A 27,310-nucleotide genomic window follows, 5' to 3' on the forward strand; every position below is an offset into this window, starting at 1 on the left:
ATAGAGATGAGCCTGACGGTTGGTGGCTTGCAAAGCATTCGCGGCCATGCATGTATCGAATGGATCAAAGATTGACGCTCAGAGACTACTCACAGGCCTCCTCGGTTCCGCCATTCAAAAAGACAATGACAGAAGCGTCGATTTAGGCGTTTGGAAAGGTTGGTTCCGCATTTTGCAAACCTACCAAAAAAAAAAAGTATCCTCGATGCCCCGGTTGGGAAGCCGAAGCAAAAGGCCGGTTGGATTGCGGATCCATGTTCGACGCCGTCTTTACCTGTTGCTGAAGAACACGCCAGGTTATTTTCGGACTTCACTTTAGATCTGCGGTCCAACAGAAGAGAAAGATAGACACCTTCGGCAGCATCTCCGTACACGGACACATAGCTAAGATGCGAGTGACACAGACACTTTAATTCTCGGGTCTACGACGTCACCTGCTGATGAGACACGCAAAAGGATGAACAAGAACGGCCACACGTTCGCCGTCGTGGCCACGCGTTAAACGGCACCGGGGTTTGAGAGCTGTTCGACGTCCACAGCCCACAACCGAGATTGAGGCCACAGTCGTCCCGCGCGTGCGCAAGGGTTGAGCACTGAGCGATTCCGCTTCGACGGCGCTTAGGCCCGTCCAAGCAGCAGCCGACGCACTTCCTACTCGCTCGCATTCTTTCATGTCGAGCGGCAACAGTGCGAGGCGATACGGTGAACCCTGTTGACTACCGACGCTGCTCGGCGCCGAAGGTTGCACGACTCCCCCTAGCCAAGGTAGAGTCGCAAACACGCCCCGCAACCTCGTACACCAGGCCCCAATCGACAAGCTAAGCGAGTGCTGTCCTGCCAAAAGCAGTGCTAGCGCACGCGGAGAAGCAAAGGGCCGAGATGTTATGCACTGCTGTACTTGTGCTATGTGCTGCCCATCATCCCGCTCCCCGGGTCGTCCTAAACGGTGAATGCGAGCCAAAGAGTACAACTTGCGATGTACCCTACATGACGCCACCAGCTATCTTCCTCTTCTGTCCGTTCTTTCCTTCTGCCTAATACTTATTTCAGCCCGTCATGCCACCGTTCTGATTCCTTCGCCTGGTTCCCTGGCTTTCTTCCCATCTGTGTTCTAATGTTTGGCTCATAGTTGATCTCTACACCTGCTCACATCGGCTACACGGTTCGCGACCCACCCGAGAAAAAACATCACACGGATTCTCTATCTGGCGAACTAGGCATAGGAAGCCCTGAAACCCGCAGCATTCGCGCGGAAAAGGATGCCTGGGCAGGATGACAAGCGCGGATCGCGCTTGTCCGTCAAGTCGTTGCTGCCAGGCAGGCGAAATTCGCCTTCGGCAAGCGAGCCTGCGCTCGCAGAAGAGAAGGAGGCCATACGTGCAGCGGAGGGGCAGGCCGCACTTCCTGTACAACCACCTGGTCCCCAGGACCAACCCGCGAATGCGGACTTGAACAAGCTCGACTCAAAAGTGGTACAAGTCGGCAACTCAGACGACAAGGATCCGTTCAAGCACCTGCCTGAGCATGAGGCCGAGATTTTGCGCCGACAGGTCGACATACCGGACGTCAAGGTGGGATTCTTCACACTGTACAGATACGCCACGCGGACGGACTGGACAATATGGGCCATCAGTTGCGTATGCACAATCGCAGCAGGCGCTGCAATGCCTCTCATGACCGTCGTCTTCGGCAACCTTACCGGTCTCTTCTCAAACTACTTCAACGGGAAAAGCACGTACAATGAATTCGTCGGCGAATTGTCGCACCTTGTCCTCTATTTCGTTTATCTGGCGATCGGGGAATGGGTTACCACGTACATTGCCACCCTCGGCTTCATCTACGTCGGCGAGCACTGCACGCAGAAGATCAGGGAGCGATATCTGAAAGCCATGCTCAGTCAAAACATAGCTTTTTTCGACAAGCTTGGCGCCGGCGAGATCACGACGCGCATCACCGCCGACACAAACCTAATACAAGACGGCATATCCGAGAAGTTTGGCTTGACTTTGAACGCTTTCGCTACCTTCATCGCCGCCTTTGTGATCGCCTTTGTTAAGTACTGGAAACTGACCTTAATTCTGATGTCCATTGTTTTCTCGATAGTTTTCACTATGGCTGGCGGCTCCACCTTTATCATCAAGTGGACAGCCCTTTCACAGGCTGAATACGCAAAAGGAGGCAGTGTGGCTGAGGAGGTCATAAGTTCGGTACGGAACGCAACGGCGTTCAACACGCAAGAGAAGCTTGCCAGGCAGTACGATAAGCATCTTCAACAGGCAGAGAATTACGCCAAGAGACTTCAGGCAACCCTCGGCGTTATGATTGCGATCATGATGACCTTGGTCTACCTGAATTACGCTCTGTCCTTCTGGCAAGGCTCACGCTTCCTTGTGCGGGGCGAAATGAGCGTATCTGACGTGTTGACTGTCTTGTTCGCCGTCATGATTGGTGCATTTTCTATGGGCAATGTTGCGCCGAACATGAAGGCATTCACCGCTGGAACTGCGGCCGGACAAAAGATCTTTGCTGCTATTGACCGCAAATCACCAATGGATCCCTATGATGAGTCTGGTGAGAAGCCAGCGAGCATCGAAGGCACGATCGAATTGCGCAATATCAAGATGATCTATCCTTCGAGACCGGAAGTCGTCGTCATGGATGGTGTCAGCCTTCACATTCCAGCTGGCAAGCAAACTGCCTTGGTGGGTGCTTCCGGTTCCGGAAAGTCAACAATCGTTGGCCTCGTAGAGCGTTTCTACGATCCGGTCGGGGGCGAGATTCTGCTTGACGGCAGGGACCTCAAGACTTTGAACCTGAGTTGGCTCAGACAGAACGTTTCCCTGGTGCAACAGGAGCCTGTTTTGTTTTCGACAACCATCTACGAGAACATCCGCTACGGCCTTCTTGGAACTAAGTTTGAGAACTTGGATGCAGAAAAGGCGCGCGAAATGATTGAAAACGCGGCCAAGATGGCAAATGCCCATGATTTCATCAGCACCTTACCGGAAGGCTATGAGACAAATGTGGGCGAGCGCGGTTTCTTACTGTCTGGAGGTCAAAAGCAACGAATTGCCATCGCCAGAGCCATCGTGAGCGATCCTAAGATCCTTCTCCTGGACGAAGCTACCTCGGCTTTGGACACAAAAAGCGAAGGTGTTGTGCAAGCTGCTCTTGACCGTGCAGCGGAAGGTCGGACGACAATCGTTATCGCTCACCGTCTTTCAACCATCAAGAACGCAGATAACATCGTAGTCATGCAGCAAGGGAAGCTTGTCGAGCAGGGCAAGCACGACGAACTTCTTGATCGACGTGGTGCATATTTCAATCTTGTCGAGGCACAACGTATTGCTGCTGAACAACAAAATGACGATGAGGACACCAGCGACGAGGATATGGCGATTGCGAAGGATTCAGAGGCCAAGTTGGATCAATCTTCATCTGAGAATGGCGAAGACCACGAAACCATGTCAACTTTGAAGAGGATTGTTTCGTCGGGCAGCGGGAAGCTTTCGCGTGTCAGATCAACGGACAGCCAGCGTACTCAGCCAAAGGAGAAGCTGCAGCGATTACAATCTGGCAAGTCCGCCGCGAGTGTAGAGCTTGCAAAGAGGAAGGAAGAGAAAGAAAAGATCTACTCTCTTTGGAAGTTGATGGGCCTTGTATGGAGCTTCAACAGGAACGATTGGCCAATGATGGCTTTTGGTTTCCTCTGCTCAGTCGTTGCTGGTGGAGGCAATCCCACCCAAGCCATCTTCTTTGCCAAAGCCATCACGGCTCTCTCTCTTCCGGATCATCACGAACTTCGCAGTCAAATCAATTTCTGGGCCGGGATGTACCTCATGCTTGCTGGCACGCAATTCCTCTCTCTGGCTGGCTTAGGATGGGCCTTCGGTTTCTGCTCGGAGCGCCTTATCCATCGAGCCCGAGATCAAGCCTTCCGAACCATGCTGCGACAAGACATTGCATTCTTCGACAAAGACGAGAATAACGCAGGCGCATTAACGTCTTTCCTTTCCACTTCCGTCACACATTTGGCTGGATTGAGCGGTCAGACGCTCGGTACCATCGTACAAGTCTCTACCACCCTCGTTGCCGCGTTGGTCGTGTCGATATCCATTGGCTGGAAGCTCGCTTTGGTATGCACGGCTACCCTCCCAGTTCTTCTCGGCTGCGGTTTCTTGCGTTTCTGGATGCTTGCTCGCTTTCAAGCTCGCTCGAAGAAAGCATACGAACACTCCGCAGGTTTTGCCTGCGAAGCCACATCAGCTATTCGCACTGTTGCCTCTCTCGCTCGCGAACAAGATGTGTGGGAAAAGTACCACCAGCAGCTTGTTGATCAGACTAGAGCCAGCACCATCTCCGTCGCCAAGTCGTCGACGCTTTACGCTTCTTCGCAGTCATTCGTCTTCCTGTGCATCGCCCTCGGGTTTTGGTACGGCGGTACGCTGATTGCAAAGCGCGAGTACACAATGTTCCAGTTCTTCGTATGCTTCTCGTCCATTATCTTTGGTGCCCAGTCCGCAGGCACGATCTTCTCCTTCGCTCCAGATATGGGTAAGGCAAAGCAAGCTGCGCAAGAGCTTAAAACCTTATTCGATCGCAAGCCAGCCATCGACTCTTGGTCCGAGGAAGGAGAGAAAATCGATAATGTTGAGGGCTACATTGAGTTCCGAGACGTTCACTTCAGATACCCTACGCGCCCGGAGCAGCCGGTCCTTCGGGGATTAGACTTGACCGTCAAGCCTGGACAGTATGTTGCACTTGTCGGTGCCAGTGGCTGCGGCAAATCCACGACTATTTCCCTTCTCGAGCGCTTCTACGACCCAGTGGTCGGTGGCATTTACGTCGATGGTAAAAACATCAGCAACTTACATCTCAACCAATATCGCAGCCATCTGGCACTTGTGAGCCAAGAGCCAACTCTTTATCAAGGAACCATTCGCGAGAATATTCTTATGGGTGCCGACCGGGATGATGTCACAGACGAAGAAATTGAAAAGGCCTGCAAGGAGGCCAATATTTATGATTTCATTATGTCCTTGCCGTAAGTTAACAGATATAATCTTTCGTGAAACAAGTCTGACGTTTTTTTTTTTTTCAGAGATGGTTTTGCAACGGTAGCTGGCAGCAAGGGCACACTCCTTTCCGGTGGTCAGAAGCAACGCATTGCGATCGCACGGGCCCTGCTTAGAAATCCAAAGATCCTGCTCCTCGACGAGGCAACCTCTGCTCTAGACTCAGAGTCTGAAAAGGTGGTTCAGGCTGCGTTGGACGCGGCGGCCAAAGGACGGACCACTATCGCTGTTGCACATAGGTTGTCCACAATTCAGAAGGCGGACATTATCTACGTGTTTGACCAAGGTCGCATTGTAGAGCAGGGCAGCCACCATGAATTGTTGGCGAAGAAAGGGCGATATGCAGAACTAGTGACGTTACAGAGTTTAGAGCATACGTAAAGGCTTTGTAGCGGATATGTGGCTCCTGCGTTTCCCTTTCGTCTCTTCCCTCCCTCCACCCTCACATTTTTTTTTTGTCATTGAAAAGTTCATGCTGCAAGACGCGGGTTTCATACAAGCATAGCGGGGCGTCTAAGAGATCTTGTATCAATTTCATATATTTAGACTCGTCTTCCGTTAAAGTCTGCCAAAAAGTCGCCAAGTTTGTACACTAGATAGAGCGTATCTTGCGCCCAAGCTACACGCCAACTCCAATTCATGCGTAATTACATCTCCAACACATCAATTAAGCACGTAGCCACCATCGACAACCAGACTAGTTCCTTGGATAAAACTCGCTTTCTGCGAACACAAGAACAGGGCCGCGTCGGCCACCTCCTCCGGCCTGCCCATTCGGTTCATGGGCGCAATGGAAACGCTCGCTCGTAGCATATTGGCCACTCGAGGGTCGCTGGTGGTCATTGGCGTGTCGATAATGCCAGGGCATATGCAATTGATGCGAATGCCGTGCTCCGCATAGTCGATTGCGTCTCCTCGCGTCATGGCTATGACGGCGGCTTTGCTTGCCGAATAAGCAGCTGTGGCGACGTTAGTGTCCAAGAGCACCGCTCGGACTGCACGTGTCAGCATAAGCCAGTTTTTTTTTTAAAACATACTGCAGCGGGGTCGTCCGACGATACCCAGCTGGCTGGCGATGTTCACGATCGCCGCCCTGGTCGGGGGTCTCCTCGGGTCCGCAAACGGATCCGGCAAGGGCTCTTGGTTGAGCATCGCCCGCAGCTCCGCGCGAGAGCAGAGCCACATTCCACGGTAGTTGATGTCGTTGATGCGGTCGAACTCGGGCAGCGAGGTGTTGGTCGACGACTGGTTGTTGCCCAGGATGCCGGCGCAGTTGACCTGTGGGGAAATTTTGTTCGCGTGAGCAGCGACCTCTCGAGAAGTCTAGACGCAGAGCGGATCAGTGCGAGAGAACATACGGCGTAGTCTATCCTCCCGGTCTCAGCGACGACCGAGTTGACAAAGGCGTTGACGAAGCGCTCGTCGGCGACATCGCCGGCCGCGGTGAGGACGACGACGTCGCCGTTGAGCTGGATGAGCTCTTCTCGGGTGCGCTCAAGCTTTTCCTTGTTGATGTCCGTGATGGCAAGACACTTGCATCCTGCGTTGACGAAGGCCTTCGCAACAGCGGCGCCAATGCCTGACGATCGTTCATCTCGTTAGCGCACCGTGATCATCCGCAAAGGAGGGCGGGTTTGGTTCTTTTCAGTCTGCTCACCGCTGCCGGCGGCACCGGTCACAAGAGCAACGCCGGGAAACTCGGTGCCTGCGCCAAAGCTTACAGAGGACAACGACATCCTACCACTGCTCGAATGTACGTCGAAGACTTCGGAAAAGTTATCGAAATGCATTCACTCGCGAAAAGTCAGCTGGGCTCCACTCTTGTACGTTTTCCCAGCGCTGCTGCTCCTAGTTCCAAGAGCGAAAATGGGGCCCCGAGAGAGTTGGCATCATTAGCAGGCCAGCGGGTGCGTTTGGCGTGCAGCAAGCCAATGAGGCCATGCGCAGATAGTGCTTATATTTTTAGCCCTGACACTCCGTTCTTTTTTGCGTAGGACACTCCCGAGGCCGATCTGTCTGGGCCTCTTGCCGTTGGGGAGACGGCTACGAGCTGCGTAACGGTCAACCAACTCGCAGAAAGCCACTGCTGGGCTGGCATTTCCACCTCGCGCTGTACTTCTCTCCCCCCTCTCGTTTTTGGGCTGCGAAGCTTTCACACGGCAGCAGAGATGCGCCGTCGGGGCCACAAGGTTGCGACATCAAACCTAGAGCCTGTGGCCTTTTTGATGACCGTGGTGAAGTCCTGCCCGCCCAGCGTTCCAGTCTACAGTAGCAGATCTCGGCCCCGTTCAACTCCGACGCCGGGCTCGAACGTGTCAGCTACATGTCGTACGAAGAACAGAAAAGGCGACCAAGGCTTGCCGCTTGCTGAATCTGTGCTTGCGTCTAGCATGGGTACAGAATGTGGACTGTTGCTGGTGGACTGCTTGAACCTTGTTCCGATCATAATGTTCCGTCGCCAGTCAGCTGTTCGCATGTCCGTCTCCAGGAGCATCAGGCTGAGAATCGTCATTCTCCTGTGCTTCACCGCTTGGGACCTGCTTGGCAACCCTGCGTCTTCTTTACCGCAGTTGTCTGCGAAGAGAGCTTCCTGCCACACTCAGAAGCCTTCAATCTTCTGCGGTATGCTCTTCATCGTGCTTGAACTTTCACCGATCAGCATTCGCTGTATATATGGCACTGCATTGCACAGGTGGCCTGCTTGGTGCTAATCCAAATGGATCATCTTGTGTCATTGAACGTTGCCTTGATACGGTATCACGTCGAGGCTTACATCATCCTACAAATTGACCCGCTGGGCAGTCAGTCGGCTGACAGCACGTAACGCGATAAAACATCGGATACACAGCTAAAAAATTGTTGTAGTCGACCATACGGCTTGGCTTGCTGACTGGAGAAGAAGTGATGTGGGGTTATGAAATCACTTAACTCAAGCATCAGCCAGCGAAAAAAATAAACATCACCTGCGCGTGTTGCGCGACAAGAGGCACTCTGACCTGGGAGGCTGCATGTACAAACTTAAACCGTTGTGTCGCGTTTCGACCTCTGGCTCTTTAAGCAACCCCCCTTGGTCTGCACACTTTGTGCGATAAGAGTTTTGTTCCAGGTTGTGAAGAATATCTATCTCAACGTTTTGCAGACCAGTAAGTCCGACAAGATGATTGCCTCCTGCGCACAAAACGGGCGTCGCCTCGAACAAAATCAACGTCAAGTTCGCACAACGAAATAGGAACAATGTGCACTGAGTATCCCTTGTTCGAATGGTGTGAGCGCACTGGGAAAGCAACAACTGGGCGACGTTCCAGTCAAGTAAATTTGATGAGATGAAATCCTCAGGTAAGAACGACATTATGAGGCTTTCAGAGACATCATAAAATGGCAGTCTAAACGACACAGACAAGAAATTTGACGGCTTCTATTTCTGGGCAACCTGTGAACGTACTCCCGGTTATGGTTTGCAAAAACCCACGCTTGACCCCTCCACTTCTACGTCGGAGCTCGACTGTTAATCAAGATGTCTGGGATAGGCCACAATCGACTTGATTCAAATCAATCCCTCCAAGGCTAAGCTGCAATAGATGAGACTCGCCGCTTAGAAGAAAGCTTTCCCCAGCTACTAGCCCTCGAGACACAATGCCGGCAATTATCGTAAACATGGCACAACATGTACCAATGATCGTAGAACTATACATGCCTTTCATACTCGCTCATTTGTTTCGTAGGCCACATGACTTGAACCAAGGTTCCCGATTAAAAAAATCGCCTCGATCTCATTGGCGAGGTACCTGATTGGTGATGCCAAAGCGAAAAGGGCATAGATAGCTCTGTTGTTTGACCACATGAAAAGCTTTTTTGTACTTTAGCATGTCGATCCTAGAGGAGTGAACTATTTGAAGTGCGTTCACAACGTTCCGAAAGTGATCCGGTATTGACGAAAATAGCCGATGCTGCTATCTTTCCTCATCACTGTCCTTTAACGCGTTGGAATAAACCCTTTCGAATCCTTTTCCTGTTGCGCCCAAGTTTGATGAAAGGCCGCGATGCCGGCGATGATGGCGATTACCATAAAAAAGACGGAGATAAAGCTCCAGATAACACCCCAGCATCGCGAAGAGCCGCCGTATCGCTTCGCGAAGACGCTGGCATCTGAGCTGTTGACCTTGCGGAGGATAAGATCGTCGCAAATATCCCAGACCGAGTACAAGCTGCTCATGACACCAATGAACAGAACGACGAAGCGAAGAGGTTCAGCATGTTTGATGAACCAGCAAGCCACGAGCAAGCCCACGGCAAGTAGAATCGTCACAATCGTAAGCCAATCTCGCTAGCGAATAGTTAGTACGCATTCATGGTGCCGCTCTAACAAGCTCACATACTCGTGCCCACCATAGGGTAAGTAGAAAGCAAACGCCAAGAGCGATGCTGGCAACTTTTGAAGCGACGATGTCGAAGCCGCAAAAGATTAGCAGAGCTCCGATGATGGATGATCCAAGGTAGCCGGCGGGCAAAGTGATAGCCTGCTTTCCGCCGCGCATATGGGTGACTCCACCTTCGTTTGGATCGAGCGAAATGCTTTCGACTTTGCCGCCCGTCAGGACCGCCGCGAACGCATGACCGAACTCATGGAAAGCAATGGTCAACATCTGAAATTCGCGTGTCAGCATTGCGGTACTTTGAAGAGGCGCAACGTGTGCTCTAACTTACCTTGAAAGGCCACAAAACGTTTCTCACGACGGGGATGTTCCACAAGAGAGCGATGACGACCACGTACACTGCAATGATCCCCAACGTCACGGCTTGCGTGCTGTTCACGCTCAGGTTGCGACGCGAGAGCTGTTCTGTTGCCCTGGCGACGAGCTCAACAGTCTTGGTGTCAGCGAGCGGAGCCATTGTTGTGCTTCTTTCAGACTATGAGCGGTAGACTTGCAGCAGAGAAACAGCAGAGAGGCCGCTTTCGACTTTTAAAGCGCCTGCTCTGGATTGCGCGGCCACCAGCTCAGCCCTGGGGAATCGAAAGGGGAGGGAAGTGCTGCGCCACGTCGGGAAGAGCCGCTCTTCACTAATTTTAGGCTTAGCGTGTTGTTTGCGCATCCCAAAGTTTCGCATAAAAGGCACGGCTTCAGATCCCAATAACTGTACATGAAACACGAGATTCGAGGTCGCTGGCGATCTATGCGTCACCTCCATGTGATTCTGCTGTGGGGTCTTCAAAGGAGTTCCGGTGATCACAATACTGACAAGCTTGACAAGCGACAATGGCACACGAAGTCGTAATTCATGTTGGTACATCTCTGTACTCCGTATGCTGAAAGTCTACTGTATCTTCTTACGGTTTAGATGCGACGTCTGAAAGCGACGATTATGCTACGTAGGCAGTCGAACGGCTAAGTTAACTCGACCACGATATGCCCTCCCATGCTGATATGACTAGTCATGGACTAAGAATGGATTGTTCACCATGATGATGTCGCATCTGAGAGCTAAAGGTATCGGAGAGCCTTCAACGAAAAAAGGCCGTGGTCGAAGAGGCGCCAAAAACATCTTCACACAAGGCGTTTGGCCTGTGGAATGCGGTGGAACGCATGGCGATGAATATTAAATCCTCTTTGCGTCTTGTTTGGATCACCAGAGGGACGTTCATAACCCGATCATCCGGTGTGCTTCGCTGTAGATTTTATGATCACCTTAGTCAAGCTCAGCAATGTCGCAAACGCATCGTAACGAAGAGCCGCATAGGTCAACCTCCATGATTAAGCTTTCTCATTCAGCAAGACCATCCGTATTTCTCCATGCTTGACGGAGTTTGAGGAAGGCGAAGACTAGCTCACAGACGAATCAGTGCACTCTGGTGTCATAATTGCCTATCAACGACTCTGAAAAGAACAACGTCGACGAGAAGTGCAAAGGGTACCAGACCGTGTCGAGTGGTTCACGATATCCCATCTCACGAGACCATTCACCTTTTTTTTCGTTTACAACTATCTCGGCTTGTGTTTTACAACCTAGACCCTGCTTTGCGCATGGGGGTCTCGCGAATATTTAAGTGCGGAAGTGTACGCTACCCCAAGGAGCCCACTGGATGTAGAAGGATAAGGATGTTCATAGAAATAAAAAGCCTCTCATTCTATGACAAATGCCCTCATCAAATTGATCCACGTCAGGGGTATTCATTGTCGTGCCATGGTCCCTGAATGCCGGCTTTTCGCACATCGAATCTGGAGAATCGACGGCTCTGGAGATGGAAATCATGAGAAACAACGAGCTACAGCTGTTGAGTCGTCGTCAAAGCTGGTGAGAGAAAACGGATTATTGAAGCACGCTCCAAAATGAAGAGGCGCTGTGGGGAAACGGCGGTGGTCAAGGATCCGGATGCGCAAGGAGATTTTTGGTCAAGGGTGGGCCAATTTCGTGCCCTGCGGTCTCCCGTGTATGGATGGCATGACATCGAAGACGACGGAACGGCTGCAACATGAACGTCTGGCGTGAAGCTTAGTGGCGTTCGACACACGGCCACACCAAAGCCCGTCTGGAATGACGCTCTGTGGGAGAGACGATCACGTTGCACGTCGGTAGCGCCACCAAGGGCGTTGAACGAGCATGCAAGCAGTTCGAGCAGGTCTGAACGATGAACCTGCAGACCATCATCGAAAAACGCCAGCTCAAAAGCTACGCACCAATCCTGGCGCTGTAGCCCTCGCCCGCCCGTCCGTTTCGGTGATAGAATCGAGCCGTGTGCGGGATTAGCGGCCAAGCTGCTCCCTTCTTCTTTTCTTAGCACAGCCTCCACCGAGTCCACCCCCAGCGAACGGTGCAGGGGGCGCCAACCCTTTCGCGCTTTTTCTCCATCGCCTTTCCTGCTTTTGCTGGCCTGCTCCCCTCTTCCAACCATCTGTCCTTCGTTGAGAACAGGTGATCGCCTTGGCCCGTTATCTCGCGGCGTCGTGCGTGCGAACATTGCTTTCGTTTTGTTGTTACATCACCCTATCTAATATCTTTCTGCTTGCTTCGATTCACTCGCTTCTCGGGCACGCTTTGGCTTCGCTACCGCGCTTGACATCTCCGTCTGCTTGCCCCTTGGCAATCCCTCGACCAGTCGTTTCCTTGGGATACCAAACGGAGATTGCTGTTGCGTCGTCCATATTTTTCTCGCTCGTTACTGCCTAGATTCCGGATCGCCGCGACACAAGCCGCAAGGCTGAATCAGAAGAGAAAGAGCAAAGAACCAGATCCAACTCTCTGGTTCGACAGTTCGCGTTCATAAGCTCATCTGGTACGACGGGCTGTTGCAGTTTGGCAAGACCTGCATCGTCACCACCATCACAATCGTCGCAAAATGACCCGTTTTCTCTCGACTGTGGTAACGGCGCTCTGTGCCACGACCGTACTTGCGTCCATTCCAACTTGTGGCGAGGGCAACAAGTGTCCTCAGGACTCACCATGCTGTTCAGGCAAGTTGCAATCTACAGCCGGGTGTATACTGTGTGGACTGACAGCATGATCTAGCATACGGACAGTGTGGTGTCGGCGCTTATTGCTTGGGTGGCTGTGACCCAAGGTACTCTTTCGACCTCAACTCATGCGTGCCCAACCCACAATGCCAGTCAGAGGACTACAAGCTGAATTCTCTTGATGACGTTGCGGACATTTCACAATACCTTGGCGACGCGACCAAGGCCAATTGGGTCTCGAGTGGAAAGCCCGTGGTGTACAACAAGAATTCTATTCTCCTTACCATGGCTCCAGACACTGTGGGTACGCTTTTGGCTAGCACACACTACGTCTGGTATGGCAAGATCTCGGCTACTTTGACGACGAGTCAAGGCGCAGGTGTCGTTACGGCTTTCATCCTTATGAGTGATGCCAAGGACGAGATCGATTTCGAGTTCGTCGGCGTGGACACGCAGCACGTGCAATCGAATTACTACTTCCAGGGTATCACAAACTGTATGTACTGTCAACACTTTTTGCTCCCGAATGGCTGCTGACCAGTTCAGATGACAACGAATTGAACCTGACTGCCTCAAACACCGAGTCGACTACGCACACGTACACTATTGACTGGTCACCGGACCAATTGAACTGGCTGGTCGACGGCAAGGTCTTGCGCACAAAGAATCGGTCGGAGACATGGAATGCAACCGCGAACGCTTATGCCTACCCGCAAACACCAGCCAGAATCATGCTCTCACTTTGGCCAGCAGGTTTGCCCACCAACGCACAGGGCACCATTGACTGGGCCGGTGGCTTGATCGACTGGAACTCACCGTATATGCAGAATGGCTACTACTATGCCATGGTGAGTGACGTCAACGTGGAGTGCTACAATCCTCCGGCTGGCGCTCAAGGCAGTGGAAAGGCCACCTATGTTTACACCAACGTGGAGGCTACGAATAACACCATTGAGCTGTCGGACAAGTCAGTTGTGCTGAAGTCGCTGTATGCGTCGGGCGACAATCCCAATTACAATCCAAGTGGCTCTGCGGCGGCAAGCTCCACACCCGAGAGCATTCCTGGCGTGTCTGGCGCAGGTGCAAAGAATGACGGCTCATCAGGTAGTGCATCGAGCTCCGGCACGGCATCTAGCTCGGGCGCAGCGCAAAGTGGGTCGAGCTCAGGCTTCACCCAGGGCTCTGGAAGCACGGGCTCAAGCGGCGGCACGAAGATTCATCCAGAGAGATTGGGCGGCAGCGTGCTCGCAATTTTGGTTGCTGTCGGCGTCATGCTCTGCTGGTAAGCGGCAGCAGCATACGCTCGTTCCCAAAATCTTCTTTTTGCATCTCTCTGGATCACATTTTCGGCGCATAGGATTCCATCGCATTGTACAGACATTGTGCCCTTTTTCATTTTTTGGATATTTGCATCTGATGGGGATGGCTCTGTTGTAGCAAAACTCTATCGCCGGGCTCAGCGTCATCGGGACCAGCGAGGTCAAAAATGCGTTCAGTCATGTTCCTGTAATGGGTTGGACGACGAAGATTGGAGGAAATTCTATTTCTGGACGCTCCTTCTGCAGATAATTCTTGGCCCTCGTCTGTAAGATAAAGCTTAATAGTCCAAATCGCAAGTCGCTCCTTCTCTACCGATGAAGACACAGCCCCTGCACATCGCTGAGACTACGGAGTGATGAAGCTCAATTCTGCACGTCCCGTCTATCCTTCAGCCATCTCCGAAGGCAACTATCGGAGGAGAAGAATCCATATTCTCTAGATTCAATCACGGGCTTGCGTTGCTGTTGCTGGTCAAGGTCGATAGGACCTGACCATTTTGTACACGTACGGATATCTCCCATCCCTCCTCTAACAGTGAACTGTGACAGGTCTATAAAACGCATCGCGAATTGGACGGTTTCGCTCATTTTCCACCAAATACAGCGACGACATATATATACAGCTTCTAGCACAGTAAAGAGACGAAACTAGGTCATGTCTCTTCGGGCTGCTTGATACTCTAGTGACATCAGAGAGTAGCGAAAATTCAGCTCTAGGCTTGCTCAACCTATCTTAGCTGGCATTATCTGTTTTCCGCTCATTCGATCGACGAAGAAATTATCCAGTGTTCAGCGTAGCAATACTTGGCCTATTGGATATGCTGAAGTACCAGCACGCCAGTGTTCAACGCATCGAGTTTGCTCAATAACAAGGAAAAATTCCACGTTTCGATCTCTTAGAAAGGATGGCTTAATGCTGTTGCGTTTCGAAGAGCGACAGCATTTGGTAGTGTCAAAAAAATTGAGCTGAAAATCTGAAAGGAAGATGTTTTACCGTGGGCTGTGCCCACGCGTTTCGGCGGATGACCACGAGATCGACATTACCAGGGAAAGCAGGCATGTTCAGTACCAACGTGTGACACCCGAGCAGAGCCCGTGCCCCCGGACAAAGCAATAATGCAATATAAAGAGCTAATGAGTCGAAAGAATAGCATTCCTTCATTCTTCTGTCTAAACTTTACGTCTTTGGGTGTGTCCAAGATGATCAAAGCTGCCGGAGGGTAATCCGACAGGTTGCAGCAGCTTTCAAGACAAGAGGACATCGTTGGGCTTCTGCACGAAATGACCCCCACTGCACTGCAGCAGGCCTCACGTTACTCCTTGTCGTGACCTGCACACCTGGTAGGCAATCCAAACAACAGCGTCAATAAAACGCTCAAGGCCATTTGCAGGCAATTCCCGTCGCCTAATCATCATCTGCCGCCGCTTCATCTCCCCTGAAACCTAAGCCCCTATAGGGAAGAACGGCCATTTACTCGTGGCCAATCAGACTGCAAAGAAGCTGAGCACATGCGATCGGATGCATTTCAAGCAAACGAATCCCCGAGAGACATTTCTGGGGTTTTGATCAGAGAAGCATGACTTGTTCTGCTTTCAGAAGGTGTCTCTGCTTTGGTGTAGGCTGACTTTGTTCACTTGAGCGCTTGGCCCTGACATGGCGGTGCTTCTAGCTTCCTACAGCATACGCCGCCGAGCAGGCGCAACCACACCCACGCGCTGGCCCATAGCGCTCACTTGCTGAGCCCTTGTGTTGCTCTATAGGCCTCGTGTGGTCTGTCTTTTCTCAGTGGTCATGTCGGTAAAAATGGTATATAGGGAGATCTGGGCCTTGTAATTGTGTTTCCGTTCTATCGAGCTCCTGCCAGAACGTAGTTTCGACACCGTCATTCACCATGCAGGTCTTCGGGGTTTTGCTGTCGCTCCTTACATTTTCTATCCAGATACATGCGTTTCCACTTTTGGACCGATTGTTCTCGCGAGCAGATCCTCTTTGCAATGGCTACGCGCAGCTATGCAGCCGCAAATACTCAGACATCACATTTGTAGGCGACCACGACTCCGCCTTCGTCGGCGATCTGCCTTCGCAAAACCAGATCAAGTCACTGAGCGATCAGCTTGGAGGTGGCATACGCTTCTTGCAGTCACAAGTCCACAAATGGGACATACCAGATCTTCCCGGTCTCGGTGATGTGTTGGCTATGTGCCACACAAACTGCCTTTTAGAATTTGGCGGACTGGTCCAAGATTATTTGAAGACGGTCAAGAGTTTTTTGGATGCCAACCCAAGAGAGGTCGTGACACTTCTGTTGACAAACCCGGATAATGCGCCTATGAGTGATTTCGATGCTGTTTTTAAACAGGTCGGGCTCGACAAGCTGGCCTTCATTCCTAGCACAAGTCCGAATCCTCTGCCCATGGCAAGCTGGCCAACGCTTGGCGATATGATCTCTCAAAATCAAAGACTTGTAGTCTTTATAGGTACGTGCGGAGCCTCTGACCATTCCAGCACTGAGACTAAAATGCGGCAAAAAGACTACGGTGCAAACGAGAAACTGGTACCTTACCTCCTCGATGAATTCAACTACTACTGGGAAACCCCGTTCGACACGACAGATCCCAATTTCGCGCAATGCAAAATCGACCGTGCCAACAAGCTGGATAGCAGCGGGAAGTCAAGCATGAACATTGTTAACCATTTTCTCGACGTGGAGATTCCTTTTACGGACATCCTGATCCCGGACCGCGAAGCTGCTGGGCAAACAAATGCAGTCAGCGGTGACGGAAGTATTGGTGCGCAAGCGAGCCTGTGTAAGTCGATTTACGGCAGATATCCAAACGTCGTCTTGATCGACTTCTTCGGTATGGGCGACGCGATTGGAGCGCAGAAGTTGCTTAATGGGCTATGATTTTGAGAAAGATGATTATAATGTGTTATGCTAGAATTAATCAATAATTATTCTTATTGAGAACTTCTTGGGTGCTTTGTTGTTCAGCCTTCAAAAGGGAGCGCTGAGAATTTCTCAACACGGGTCATGTGCTTTTGGAACGCTATGCCTAAACGGGCGTAGCTTCCATCACGAATGCCAAGAATCCACACTTCGAAAATGCAGTGTGCATGGAGAGACACACACTTTCGCACTCATCGGCAACATCAACTCAACCCTCGATAATCACATACACAAGAGCTTGCGCGCTGCAGTCGTTGTGTAATTCAATTCAAGATGCCGGAAGCAGGTAGCAGATGTGAGTATTCTTTCCTTTACCGCGATTCTGTGGAATTAGCCCGCTAACCCTGACAACTGTAGTATATGTGAAGGGTAAGAGATCTATTCGTTCCCTATAGATCGTAATGAACGGCAATACCTTTGGCACTGTAAAATTGCCTTGGAGCATAGAATGTATCCTGCAAGTGGATATTAGCACGGTTAGCTAAGGGGAAGATTCGAATTTTATCCAGAGACTCAGACGGCATCGCACACTTGGTGGCCTGGCAGCACGACGAAAAGCATGAATATGGGACTGACCGATTTTATAGGGCGGCACATCAGCTACCAGAGGGCGAAGCGCAACACCAACCCCGGCACAAGTCTGCTGCAGCTAGAGGGTACGTCGCAGATCCATCTGCCTCGATAGTTTGGGTTGAATCATTAACGAGACGAACGTTAGGTGTTAACACCGCTGAGGCCGCAAAGTTCTACCTGGGCAAGAAGGTCGCATACGTGTACCGCGCACAGAAAGAGGTCCGAGGCAGCAAGTTCCGAGTCATCTGGGGAAAGATCACACGGACACACGGCAACTCTGGTATCGTCCGCGCACAATTCCGCAACAACCTTCCACCAAAGTCTTTCGGTACGTCGCCCAAGAGTTCTATTTTAGGCTCTTTAGAGGTGCGACTTGAACGACTAACGGCTTTTCTACAGGTGCCTCTGTTCGTGTCATGTTGTATCCATCCAACATATAGAAGGAAAGATCAGCTGGAAAGCGTCGCATGGACACAAAAGTGTGTGATTGCGCATAGAGGAGGGAAAGACGGAAGCGAGCGGATCTTTTACACTCACCATTGAGGGATTGTACCATGCTCGAGAACAATCTCGTTATACTCATTTGGGCAGGTGTCTTGGGATGATGGCTTTTCACGGCAAGGTACCATGAGCATTAGTTGGGTCCAGATCACATCCCCAGAATGCAAATTCAAAGATCACATAACCTTCTGACGCTTTGTGACCCGTATGCCCAACTCCTCAATCGCATTGTAGCACGTGATGAGGTTTGCTACATCCAAGTTTGATGCGAAATGCGCAACTCCATAAAACTATTCTCGATATCGTTATCAGAATTAAATTTATCTATTGGTTCCATCATTATTGTTTACAAAGTTAGGTACCGTCCCCGAAATGTGTTTGTGATGACATAAGTGCAGAATCGCGCAACGATCTGCATCTGTCCGATCGAAGCTCAATCTTGACGGAGAAAGCTACCTACGCTCTGTAAACCTCGACAACCTTAATATCTGGGCCCCCACTTCTCATCTATTGCTTTTGCAGCTGGCTTTCAGGTAGTGGACTACTTATATTCTTGAACCAGCATGCTATAAGCTGAAGCGACAAGGAGGGCAATCGCTCTTCTTATCAACATGGCGTACAACGAGGAAGATGGCAGCAATGCGGATAGCCGTCGCAGCAGCTTTGCTGCTGATAACACGTCCAGAAGACGGAGGAGCAATATGTTCTACCGTCGTGGCTCCAACATGAGCGAGTAGGTCCTTCAGTCTCTATCTCCATCGCTGTCGCAAGATCGAGTGCCAGAAAAGCTGATCAAGTCGGCGCTTTGGTGCAGCGCAAGTTTTATAACAGACGTAGAAATGGCAACCGACGAGATGTTTTCTGGACCTCTCGCCGAAAGTGTTCCTACCAGCGTGTCCGCGTTCTCACACCGTCGATTTCGTTCAGACAGCAATGCCAGTTTCCAATTCTTCAACGAGGAACTAAACGAAGGGGAGGACGGGGACATGGAGGAGGAAGCAATGACAGATGGCGGAGAGGTGGAGGGTAACGGCGATGAGCGATTTGCTGAAGACGATGAGACGGACTTGGAGGCTGGACTTGCGAGGACGAGATCGAGACGCAAGAGCAGCATTGACAGCGTGAATGGTGGCGTTGACAGGCCATTGCTACTGACAAGGATATCCAGCAGCAGTAGCACGAGAAGTGGGAGGCATACAAGGGGAGAGAGACTGCAGCAGAAGATATATATTCTTACCGAGGACCTCACGATCGTGCTTGCTGGGTTCAAGACAAGTTATCTAGGCTATGCCCTATACACGACAATATCGGTATGCACGTTGGGGCTCGGATGGCTTGCTCTACGATGGGTGCCGAGATGGCATATAAAACTTGTGGGGTCGCCACATCCACTCCGGGACGCAGACTGGGTGGTCATTGAAAACCAGTGGGGCGAAATCATGACGCAGAATATCAAGAAAGAAGCATATGGAAAATCGCTCTCTTCCATCTTTGGCTTTCAAGAGAGATCCGGCATGAGGGAGTACGACGAGGATGACGATCCGATAGTGAAAGAACTGCACATGCTGGATTATCGCTATATCCGCTTCTGCTACCATCCTTTGAAGGACAAATTCCTTCTAGGAAACACCTGGAAGGACCCAGCATGGACGGGCATCAAAGTTGTGCGGCAAGGTCTAGATGAGGAAGAAAAAGAGTACCGCGAGCTCTTGTTTGGCAGGAACCTGATTGACATTGAGGAGAAGACAACGGCGCAGCTCCTCACTGATGAAGTCCTACATCCCTTCTACATTTTCCAGATCGCGAGTTTGTTCCTGTGGAGTGTGGATGAGTACTATTATTACGCTGCATGTATTTTCATCATCAGCGTCGTGAGCATTGTAACCACTCTTGTGGAAACGAAGGCTACGATGCGAAGACTGCGAGAGGTGAGCCGTTTCGAGTGTGATGTTCGCGTCTTACGAAACGGCTTCTGGCAGACAATTGTGTCAAGCGACTTAGTGCCGGGAGACGTCTACGAGGTCACGGATCCGAACTTGTCGTTGTTTCCGTGTGACAGTCTGTTGCTCTCAGGCGATTGCATTGTTAACGAGAGTATGTTGACAGGCGAATCTGTTCCTGTATCGAAGACACCAGCCACGGACGAATCACTGGAGCTGCTTTCGCCAGGATCAGTATCAGTGCATCCTGAGGTTGCGAAACACCTTCTTTTCAGCGGTACTAAGATCATAAGAGCAAGAAGACCGCAAGACGACGTGGATGACGAAGCTGCCGCATTAGCTATGGTGGTGCGAACCGGCTTCAACACAACAAAGGGCGCTCTCGTACGCTCGATGCTATTTCCGAAGCCGTCTGGATTCAAGTTTTACCGTGACTCATTTCGGTATATCTCTGTTATGGGCTTGATTGCGGCAATCGGCTTTGTGGCATCCTTTATCAACTTCGTTAAGCTGGGCTTAGAGTGGCATTTGATTGTGGTCCGAGCATTGGACCTCATCACCATCGTCGTGCCCCCAGCTCTACCTGCAACCTTAACTATTGGAACGCAATTCGCTCTCAATCGGCTAAAAGGTAAGCAGATCTTCTGCATCAGTCCGCAGCGTGTCAACGTGGGAGGAAAGCTCGATGTAGTTTGCTTTGACAAGACCGGTACACTGACTGAAGATGGGCTGGATGTCCTTGGTGTGCGTGTCGCGCAGAAAAATAGCTTCAGTGATATGTTGGAGGATGCGAGTGCCATCTTGCCACGATCATCCTACGAGCGTGATCCTACGATCAATTATGAGACGAACCGGGCAATATTGCACACCATGGCTACATGCCACTCCCTTAGGCTTATTGATGGAGAATTATTGGGGGATCCTCTGGATCAGAAGATGTTTGAATTTACAGGTTGGCAGTTTGAGGAGGGCGATCAGGGTGGGTCCCATGAGGATGAAGAAAGCGTCAAACTGACACCTTCCGTGGCACGCCCACCGCCTGGCGCTGAATACGATGCCGAAGATAATACCAGCGATGCAATTCGCAAGCCGATCGAACTCGGTGTCCTGAAGACGTTTGAGTTTGTTTCGCAGCTCCGAAGGGCAAGCGTTGTTGTGCGACAATTTGGTGCCAAAGACGGCGATATCTACGTAAAAGGTGCGCCAGAAGTCATGAAAGAAATCTGTCGACCGGAAAGTTTCCCGTCTGACTACGATGATCTGTTGGCATATTACACCCATAGAGGTTTTCGCGTCATCGCCTGTGCTTCAAAACATCTTCCTAAGATGAACTGGGTGAAAGTGCAGAAGATGAATCGAGAAGAGGCTGAATCCGATCTCAATTTCCTGGGCTTCATCATCTTCGAGAATAAACTCAAGGAAAGAACAGCCGACATCATTGAAGAGCTTGGAAGAGCCAATATCAGGAAGGTTATGTGCACTGGTGACAATATCCTCACAGCTATTAGCGTTGCTCGCGAGTGCAATCTCATCGACCCGAATGCTCATTGCTTCATCCCACATTTTGTGGAGGGTAATTCTCGCGAAGCCTTATCGAAACTAAGCTGGGAAAGTGTCGACAATCCTATCTACCGGCTCGATGAACACACTCTCAAACCATTACCGCCACCCGCGGAAGGAGACGCTTCCCTTCCGTACGATATAATGAATTTGCAAAATTACTCTGTGGCTGTCTCAGGCGAAGTTTTTCGTTGGATCATCGACTACGCGCCAGAGAAAGTTCTACGCGAGATGCTGGTTTGTGGCCAGGTCTTTGCACGCATGTCACCTGACGAAAAGCATGAGCTGGTTGAGAAGTTGCAGAGCATTGACTATTGCGTTGGTTTCTGTGGCGATGGAGCAAATGACTGTGGTGCTTTGAAAGCGGCCGACGTGGGTATCTCTCTATCCGAGGCTGAAGCATCTGTCGCAGCGCCCTTCACCAGTAGGATCTTCGACATAAGCTGTGTGCCTCAAGTCATTCGTGAAGGACGTGCGGCTCTTGTGACTAGCTTCAGTTGCTTCAAGTACATGTCCTTGTACTCCGCCATCCAGTTCACCTCCGTCTCCTTCCTATATGCTTCGGCATCCAATCTTGGAGACTTTCAGTTCTTGTACATCGACCTCGCACTTATCTTGCCGATCGCAATATTCATGGGTTGGACGGGCCCATATCGTTATCTAGCGAAGAAGCGACCAACAGCTAGCCTAGTGAGCCGAAAAGTGCTCACGCCGCTCTTGGGGCAGATAACAATAACAGTAATAGCGCAGTTTGTTGGCTGGTGGCTTGTTCAGCGACAGGAATGGTACGTGCCACCTGTGCTGGACAAGGAGCACTCCAATTCGAAAAACAGCCAGAATACGACATTGTTCCTTCTGAGTTGCTATTTATATATACTGAGCGCAATTGTTTTGAGCGTTGGACCGCCGTTCAGAGAAAAGATGTCGAGAAACTGTCAGTCCATCCTATCGCCAGGACATCTTCACACTGCTAACAGATGCCACAGTACCCTTTGTGATTACCATGGTTTCAGCGCTCTTCTTTTCGACGTACCTGCTGCTTGACCCGGCTCAATGGCTTTTCAAACTCATGGAGCTTACATACATGTCATGGGATTTCAAACTTACGATCCTCAGTATTGCGCTTGCTAGTTTTGCAATCATGTATATCAGTGAAGTATGGTTCTTCCCTAGCCTTGCAAGGTGGATCGGAGAGATGAAGGTTAAGCTTTGGCCCAAAAGCAAGAAGAAGAGGAAACAGTATAAGATTATACAAGAGGGTTTACGATACTGATTGCAGCACATGTAAACAAGATAAGTTACGTCGAAGGATATATCCTAGAGTCAATCACATGTTGCTTCATCATATTATTCAGTCGAAGACTTGGAGCAGATACAGTCTCCCTTCACTCATTCCGACACCGAGGCCGAATAACGTCCATTTACCAACCTCGCTGCCTACCAAGTCCAGGAGAACACGGACAACCTCAATTCGGTTCTCAGAAGTAACCCAAATGTCGCCTCCAGCTGTATCGCTGCAGGTGACCTGCTGAACAACGCCTCTTCGAATAGCGTTTATGGCAACGTCATAGGATCTGCTTTTACTTCTTTGACTCTCACGGTCGGCCTGCAATTTAGTCTCTAGAATGGTTACTAGGTCACGAGTCTGTGCATCATCCTGCTTGTAAATCAGCTTGAATTCATGTTGAGGCATGTTCTGTTCGTCAACAAGCGTAATGATCTTGTGCAGTCCCTGTAACGGCCGTGACAGAGGGTCTTCATCTAGCGTAAAGGCGTTGACAATCCCGCCGTATCTAGCTGGATCACGGTTAATGCTTTCGCGCTCAAACTCACGACGGTCATATTCAACTAAGTCTTCATATGTGCGTCGTGGTGCCGACGTGGATGGACGCGTTCGAGGCGTTGAAGATCTGTTCGAGCCTTGACTCAAGGGCACATCCATGGAGAAGCTCAGATTGAAAGGCGTCCTCCCAACAACTCCCGTGATATCGGCGAGTTGATGGTGCTGAGAGGCATGTTCCATCTGTTTTGGTCTTGATTCTGGCCCCTGCCTGCGAGACGGATAGTACGTGCTACCAGGGTGGCGCTGTTGGCCGACTGTACGCCTGGGTTTGAATCGATCCGCTGGCGATCGTAGTAGCACGGCGGCACCGGAGTGCTGGACAGCAGATCCAGCATACCCGTTTTGGTCATTTAGTAGCTCACCGTCCATTCCACGTATCTCTGGCGTCTCCGCGTCCCGAGGTGGGAGGTTCCAAGGTAGTTGCGGCAGAATTCCAAAATTGAGGCCGCACCAGTTGTTCACCTTCGTCTCGAGCTCTGATCTTTTACTCCAGAACGCCTCTCTCCAACACAGAGGCATCTGCGTGAGTCGCTCACAACATTTGTTAAGCTCATCTTCGGAGGCCTGAAGATATTCCCGCAGATCACGTTCATTGGCAAGTCTAGGACGATAAAGGCCCGTCAGTTTGATCAACTGCCATAGTGCTTTCTGGCACCTGCTTTCAAGATCTCGGACCCACGGATGCTTATGCAATCCGTTGCCATCACGATGGGCGGTCCCGCAGTATCTAAACAATTGACTGGGGAAGTCGTTTCTTGACATAGCGTGCGAAGTGTAAGAAGAGAAAGCTGTCGATATCCTGTAGAGTGTTGTTTCGCACAACAAAGTGCAGCGCTCGGTCAAAAAGTGCCTTTTGCGGCTTTGGGTTTTTGCTAGCTGTCGTGTTTAACCACTTGACGGTTGTTTTTAGCGGCGAGAAACCCACAGGAGAATGAGTCGTGTTGTTCACGCTAATGTTTGTGACTCTCAAGGCTGACATTACCAAATATAGAATTACAACCTTGAAATGACAATTCTGAGTCAACGGATCCTGACATTCCAAACCAATACCTGTCTACCCAAATGTGTATCCAAGTCAGTAGTAGCGGTAGCTGATTTGAAGGCACTTAGATTCGTCTAAGGTTAAGAGCCATCTAGTCACGTGTGCTGAGTGGTTCTCTTCACTTACTTGTTGGAGGACGGAGCCAAACTTTCGAAGAATCACAATTTGTTTCTTGCTTCCATCTGATAGCAAAGATACCCATATTTGCTCGTTGTTTCACCTAAAATCAGTCTGCCACGCCGAAGCATGTTGGCTCAAGCTAGACTTTGATCTTCGCCTGAACCCTGCAGAAAATCACAGGGATTCTCGCAAAAAAAGCGAACAGCATAAGTATTGTTGCCGTCGAGGCACAAAACGGACTTGTAAACCCTTGACTTCCCCAGATATCGGCAAATGGGGCGAGCTTGTGTAGTCACGGGCATGTGACGGAATGCAAGCTCTAGTCAGAGCTTAAACCGGGATCAAACTAAACATGACGAAGAGATCACATCACTGCAAAGATGAAGCAATATCACAGTAGAGAGCACGCAGATGTCGAAAATATCTCTTCACAACATCATTTCTAAGTTGAACAAGTAGCTTTAATGTGAAGTAATGTCAAAGGGAATTTTGTCTTTGAATATTTTATGCATTAAAATTCCATCCACCTGTCTTGCTGGAAAAGAACCCGTCGGGATCATATTTCTTTTTGATCTCCTGAAGCTTTGAATATGTCGAAAATGTCTTGAGAGGATTTTGATCATATGCGGCATCATTTATAAACAGCGGCAGTCCTTCTGCATTGGGTGTTGATTCTACCATTGCCTTGAAGCTGGCCTGTATTGCATCATAATCCGCCTGAGCCATACCTGGAGGAGTGGTGAGAAGATAATTGAACCCTAAAGAAATGTGTTAGTCAAGGTTTCTGACCGAGTACAGCCTCATAGGATGGCCTGGTGGTGCATTGACGCGCTAGACATTATCGAATCAAGTATCGAAGCGTCAAAAACCAGCCATTATATGAAGCTTTATTCGGGATGAAGGGTTTTCACGTACATATCCAAGGCCCATCGGGCATATCCATTGCATTACCGCCTTGCGCTTTTGATGCATCCGTCAAGGTCTTTGGAATAGGCTGCCAATCCAAAGAAGTCAAGACATAGCTGCCCTTGACACTGTCTGTCCAATTTTGCCATCTCGAAATAGTATCTTTCCAGCTATCGTCATCGATGCCGTGAACCTGGACACGGAAGAAATTATCTCCCCGAGAGAGCTGCGCTGCAAAAGGAACGGGCATGTTAACCACGTCCAAGTATGTTTTCTGGCCAATCGTGTTGATGACATTGGGAATGTCTGTGAAATTTTTGAAGACATCTCCAGGATCCTCGCCGTCATACACCAAGAAAAGAATGCCAGCTTTGTCCAAGTTAAGATTCAGGTCCGGCGTACCGAGGATTTCGTAGGTGCCAATGATTGCAGCCTTCGGATCTGTGTTGTATCTTGTGAAGTCAGCAAGAGCTTGGCCGATTGCTTCCGTCTGGTCAAACAAGTAGATAATGTTGCCAGCAGTAAAGGTCCCTGATGGGCGACTCTGAACAGTGTATTTTGTGACAATGCCGTAAGCGTTTCCGCCGCCACCTCTGCAGGCAAAGAATAAATCGGGATTCTCTGTGCTGGAAGCTGTAACGATCTCTCCACTGGGTAAGACAACTTCCAGCTCTCGGAAGCCATCAGCTGCCATACCATACTGACTAGAGAGGTAGCTCAAGCCACCACCGAGAGCAAGGCCAGTGCCCACACCAGAAAGACGAGCCCCAACAACGGTCACTCCAAACTGGTCGAAGTATTCATAGACCTCGCCAAAAGATTGACCGGGGCCATATGTGGCTAGCTGTGTGGACGGATCATATGATTTTTGGTTCAAATTTCGAAGGTCAATGAGGACACCTTGATCCACGGATGAGAAGTTGGGGTTAGGATTGTGTCCACCGACTCTGACGGCAAAGCGGGAACCGGAACTGCGGATAGCTTGAATAGCAACTGAGACATCCTGAGCGGAGGTTGGGTAAACCACGCAAGACGGTGCGTAGCTACTCAGGCGGGCATTCCAGTACTCGAACTGACTTTCGAGGTAGTTCAGGTCAAGATGGTTGGTGACAACTTTTGTGGAACCTAATGAGCCGGTTAAGTTGGCACATGCAGCTGGACCTGCTTCTATTTGTCGAGGGTTGTATGCTGACACTCTTGCGACGGAAAGAATGGTTGCAACTAGTATGACTATTTTGATGGCCGCCATCTCGCTTCGCTGGCCTTGTTTGAATCGCGATGACTCGAATAAACAATGTTTGAACAGAGCAAAAACCAAACGAGCGTGTTTCTGCAAAAAAAAGCGCAGATTGTTGAGTACTTATGGCCTCAAATCATGTGCTCCCGCCTGACCGAGTACTGGAGGTCAACCAGCACGATGATGATGATGCGCGGAGAATGATCCTGGCATTATCCAGCATCGTCTATACAAGCCGAATGGTGTCAATGGCTAGCCTGGGCGAGTCACGCAGGATTCAAGCTTAATATTACCCCAAGTAATTGATCGCCGCATTGTCCCAGAACAGGATAGATATCCGCTGACAGCTTTTGCGACCTGCATCGGGAATATTTTGGGCCATTACTTGAAGCAAACTGAGCACCGGCTGACAGAGGTTATGCTTGTACGCGATACGGATCTTCCACGGGGATTGCTAAGTACCCCCGGCAATATCAGCCTCAAGAACACACTTGGGGTAAAAAGCTCGGGCGACATCTGGTAAGTTGGCATGTGGATTGCAACAAAACCTGTGGCGTTCAAGGACCTTGCACGAAACTCATCTCGTATAAGGCTGCAATCTCGTGTAAGTCCGCACAATTGATGCTATCAACACAACACGTGGAACCCCATCTGATATTGCTGCAAGGTTCTGGAACATTTAATTTATAACGAGAGATCTCCAGACGGAGACCTCGGACGAGTACTCGGAGTTTCACGTCGAACTTGTTAACGGATGTGCCAGCTACTTAGAATAGTGATCCCTGAATCTTGGCACTT

The 27,310-nt window shown here is 50.4% G+C and overlaps 9 protein-coding genes across 10 annotated transcripts; 5 read left to right on the plus strand and 4 right to left on the minus strand.

Moving 5' to 3' along the window:
- The first annotated feature begins 875 nt into the window (after positions 1–875).
- On the plus strand, positions 876–5,738 carry PV09_00190. 2 transcript variants are annotated; one of them, XM_016352881.1, is made up of 3 exons: positions 876–1,015; positions 1,130–5,044; positions 5,102–5,738. In XM_016352881.1, exons 2-3 carry the CDS (start codon positions 1,260–1,262, stop codon positions 5,454–5,456), a joined length of 4,140 nt encoding a protein of 1,379 aa, XP_016219138.1. In that variant the 5' UTR covers positions 876–1,015; positions 1,130–1,259; the 3' UTR covers positions 5,457–5,738. The 2 variants fall into 2 exon arrangements, with proteins under 2 accessions (XP_016219138.1, XP_016219137.1); XM_016352880.1 differs by having other exon boundaries at positions 876–5,044.
- Positions 5,572–7,026, minus strand: PV09_00191 (uncharacterized protein). The gene is made up of 4 exons (XM_016352882.1): positions 6,733–7,026; positions 6,434–6,654; positions 6,113–6,353; positions 5,572–6,034 (listed from the first exon to the last, which is right to left on the minus strand). The coding sequence occupies exons 1-4, from the start codon at positions 6,863–6,865 to the stop codon at positions 5,739–5,741; spliced, it is 891 nt and encodes a 296-aa protein (XP_016219139.1). The 5' UTR covers positions 6,866–7,026; the 3' UTR covers positions 5,572–5,738.
- Positions 7,027–8,422: 1,396 nt separating this feature from the next.
- On the minus strand, positions 8,423–10,075 carry PV09_00192 (uncharacterized protein). Its single transcript, XM_016352883.1, has 3 exons — positions 9,780–10,075; positions 9,452–9,718; positions 8,423–9,399 (listed from the first exon to the last, which is right to left on the minus strand). Exons 1-3 carry the CDS (start codon positions 9,963–9,965, stop codon positions 9,049–9,051), a joined length of 804 nt encoding a protein of 267 aa, XP_016219140.1. The 5' UTR covers positions 9,966–10,075; the 3' UTR covers positions 8,423–9,048.
- A 1,781-nt stretch (positions 10,076–11,856) lies between these two features.
- PV09_00193 (uncharacterized protein) lies at positions 11,857–14,752 on the plus strand. The gene is made up of 3 exons (XM_016352884.1): positions 11,857–12,523; positions 12,579–13,019; positions 13,070–14,752. Exons 1-3 carry the CDS (start codon positions 12,409–12,411, stop codon positions 13,807–13,809), a joined length of 1,296 nt encoding a protein of 431 aa, XP_016219141.1. The 5' UTR covers positions 11,857–12,408; the 3' UTR covers positions 13,810–14,752.
- Positions 14,753–15,567: 815 nt separating this feature from the next.
- On the plus strand, positions 15,568–16,754 carry PV09_00194 (uncharacterized protein). The gene is made up of 2 exons (XM_016352885.1): positions 15,568–16,320; positions 16,375–16,754. The coding sequence occupies exons 1-2, from the start codon at positions 15,735–15,737 to the stop codon at positions 16,746–16,748; spliced, it is 960 nt and encodes a 319-aa protein (XP_016219142.1). The 5' UTR covers positions 15,568–15,734; the 3' UTR covers positions 16,749–16,754.
- Positions 16,755–16,966: 212 nt separating this feature from the next.
- On the plus strand, positions 16,967–18,203 carry PV09_00195 (60S ribosomal protein L33-A). The gene is made up of 5 exons (XM_016352886.1): positions 16,967–17,085; positions 17,148–17,159; positions 17,378–17,446; positions 17,509–17,691; positions 17,763–18,203. Exons 1-5 carry the CDS (start codon positions 17,064–17,066, stop codon positions 17,801–17,803), a joined length of 327 nt encoding a protein of 108 aa, XP_016219143.1. The 5' UTR covers positions 16,967–17,063; the 3' UTR covers positions 17,804–18,203.
- A 110-nt stretch (positions 18,204–18,313) lies between these two features.
- PV09_00196 (uncharacterized protein) lies at positions 18,314–23,142 on the plus strand. The gene is made up of 3 exons (XM_016352887.1): positions 18,314–18,597; positions 18,679–22,298; positions 22,351–23,142. The coding sequence occupies exons 1-3, from the start codon at positions 18,476–18,478 to the stop codon at positions 22,635–22,637; spliced, it is 4,029 nt and encodes a 1,342-aa protein (XP_016219144.1). The 5' UTR covers positions 18,314–18,475; the 3' UTR covers positions 22,638–23,142.
- On the minus strand, positions 22,716–24,231 carry PV09_00197 (uncharacterized protein; the record flags this gene model as incomplete). The annotated part of the gene is made up of 2 exons (XM_016352888.1): positions 24,133–24,231; positions 22,716–24,079 (listed from the first exon to the last, which is right to left on the minus strand). Exon 2 carries the CDS (start codon positions 23,967–23,969, stop codon positions 22,716–22,718), a length of 1,254 nt encoding a protein of 417 aa, XP_016219145.1. The 5' UTR covers positions 23,970–24,079; positions 24,133–24,231.
- A 580-nt stretch (positions 24,232–24,811) lies between these two features.
- Positions 24,812–27,094, minus strand: PV09_00198 (uncharacterized protein). The gene is made up of 2 exons (XM_016352889.1): positions 25,285–27,094; positions 24,812–25,127 (listed from the first exon to the last, which is right to left on the minus strand). Exons 1-2 carry the CDS (start codon positions 26,522–26,524, stop codon positions 24,874–24,876), a joined length of 1,494 nt encoding a protein of 497 aa, XP_016219146.1. The 5' UTR covers positions 26,525–27,094; the 3' UTR covers positions 24,812–24,873.
- Between the last annotated feature and the right edge of the window lie 216 nt (positions 27,095–27,310).

The sequence above is a fragment of the Verruconis gallopava genome, assembly GCF_000836295.1.
Source record: "Verruconis gallopava strain CBS 43764 unplaced genomic scaffold supercont1.1, whole genome shotgun sequence".
NCBI lineage: Eukaryota > Fungi > Ascomycota > Dothideomycetes > Venturiales > Sympoventuriaceae > Verruconis > Verruconis gallopava.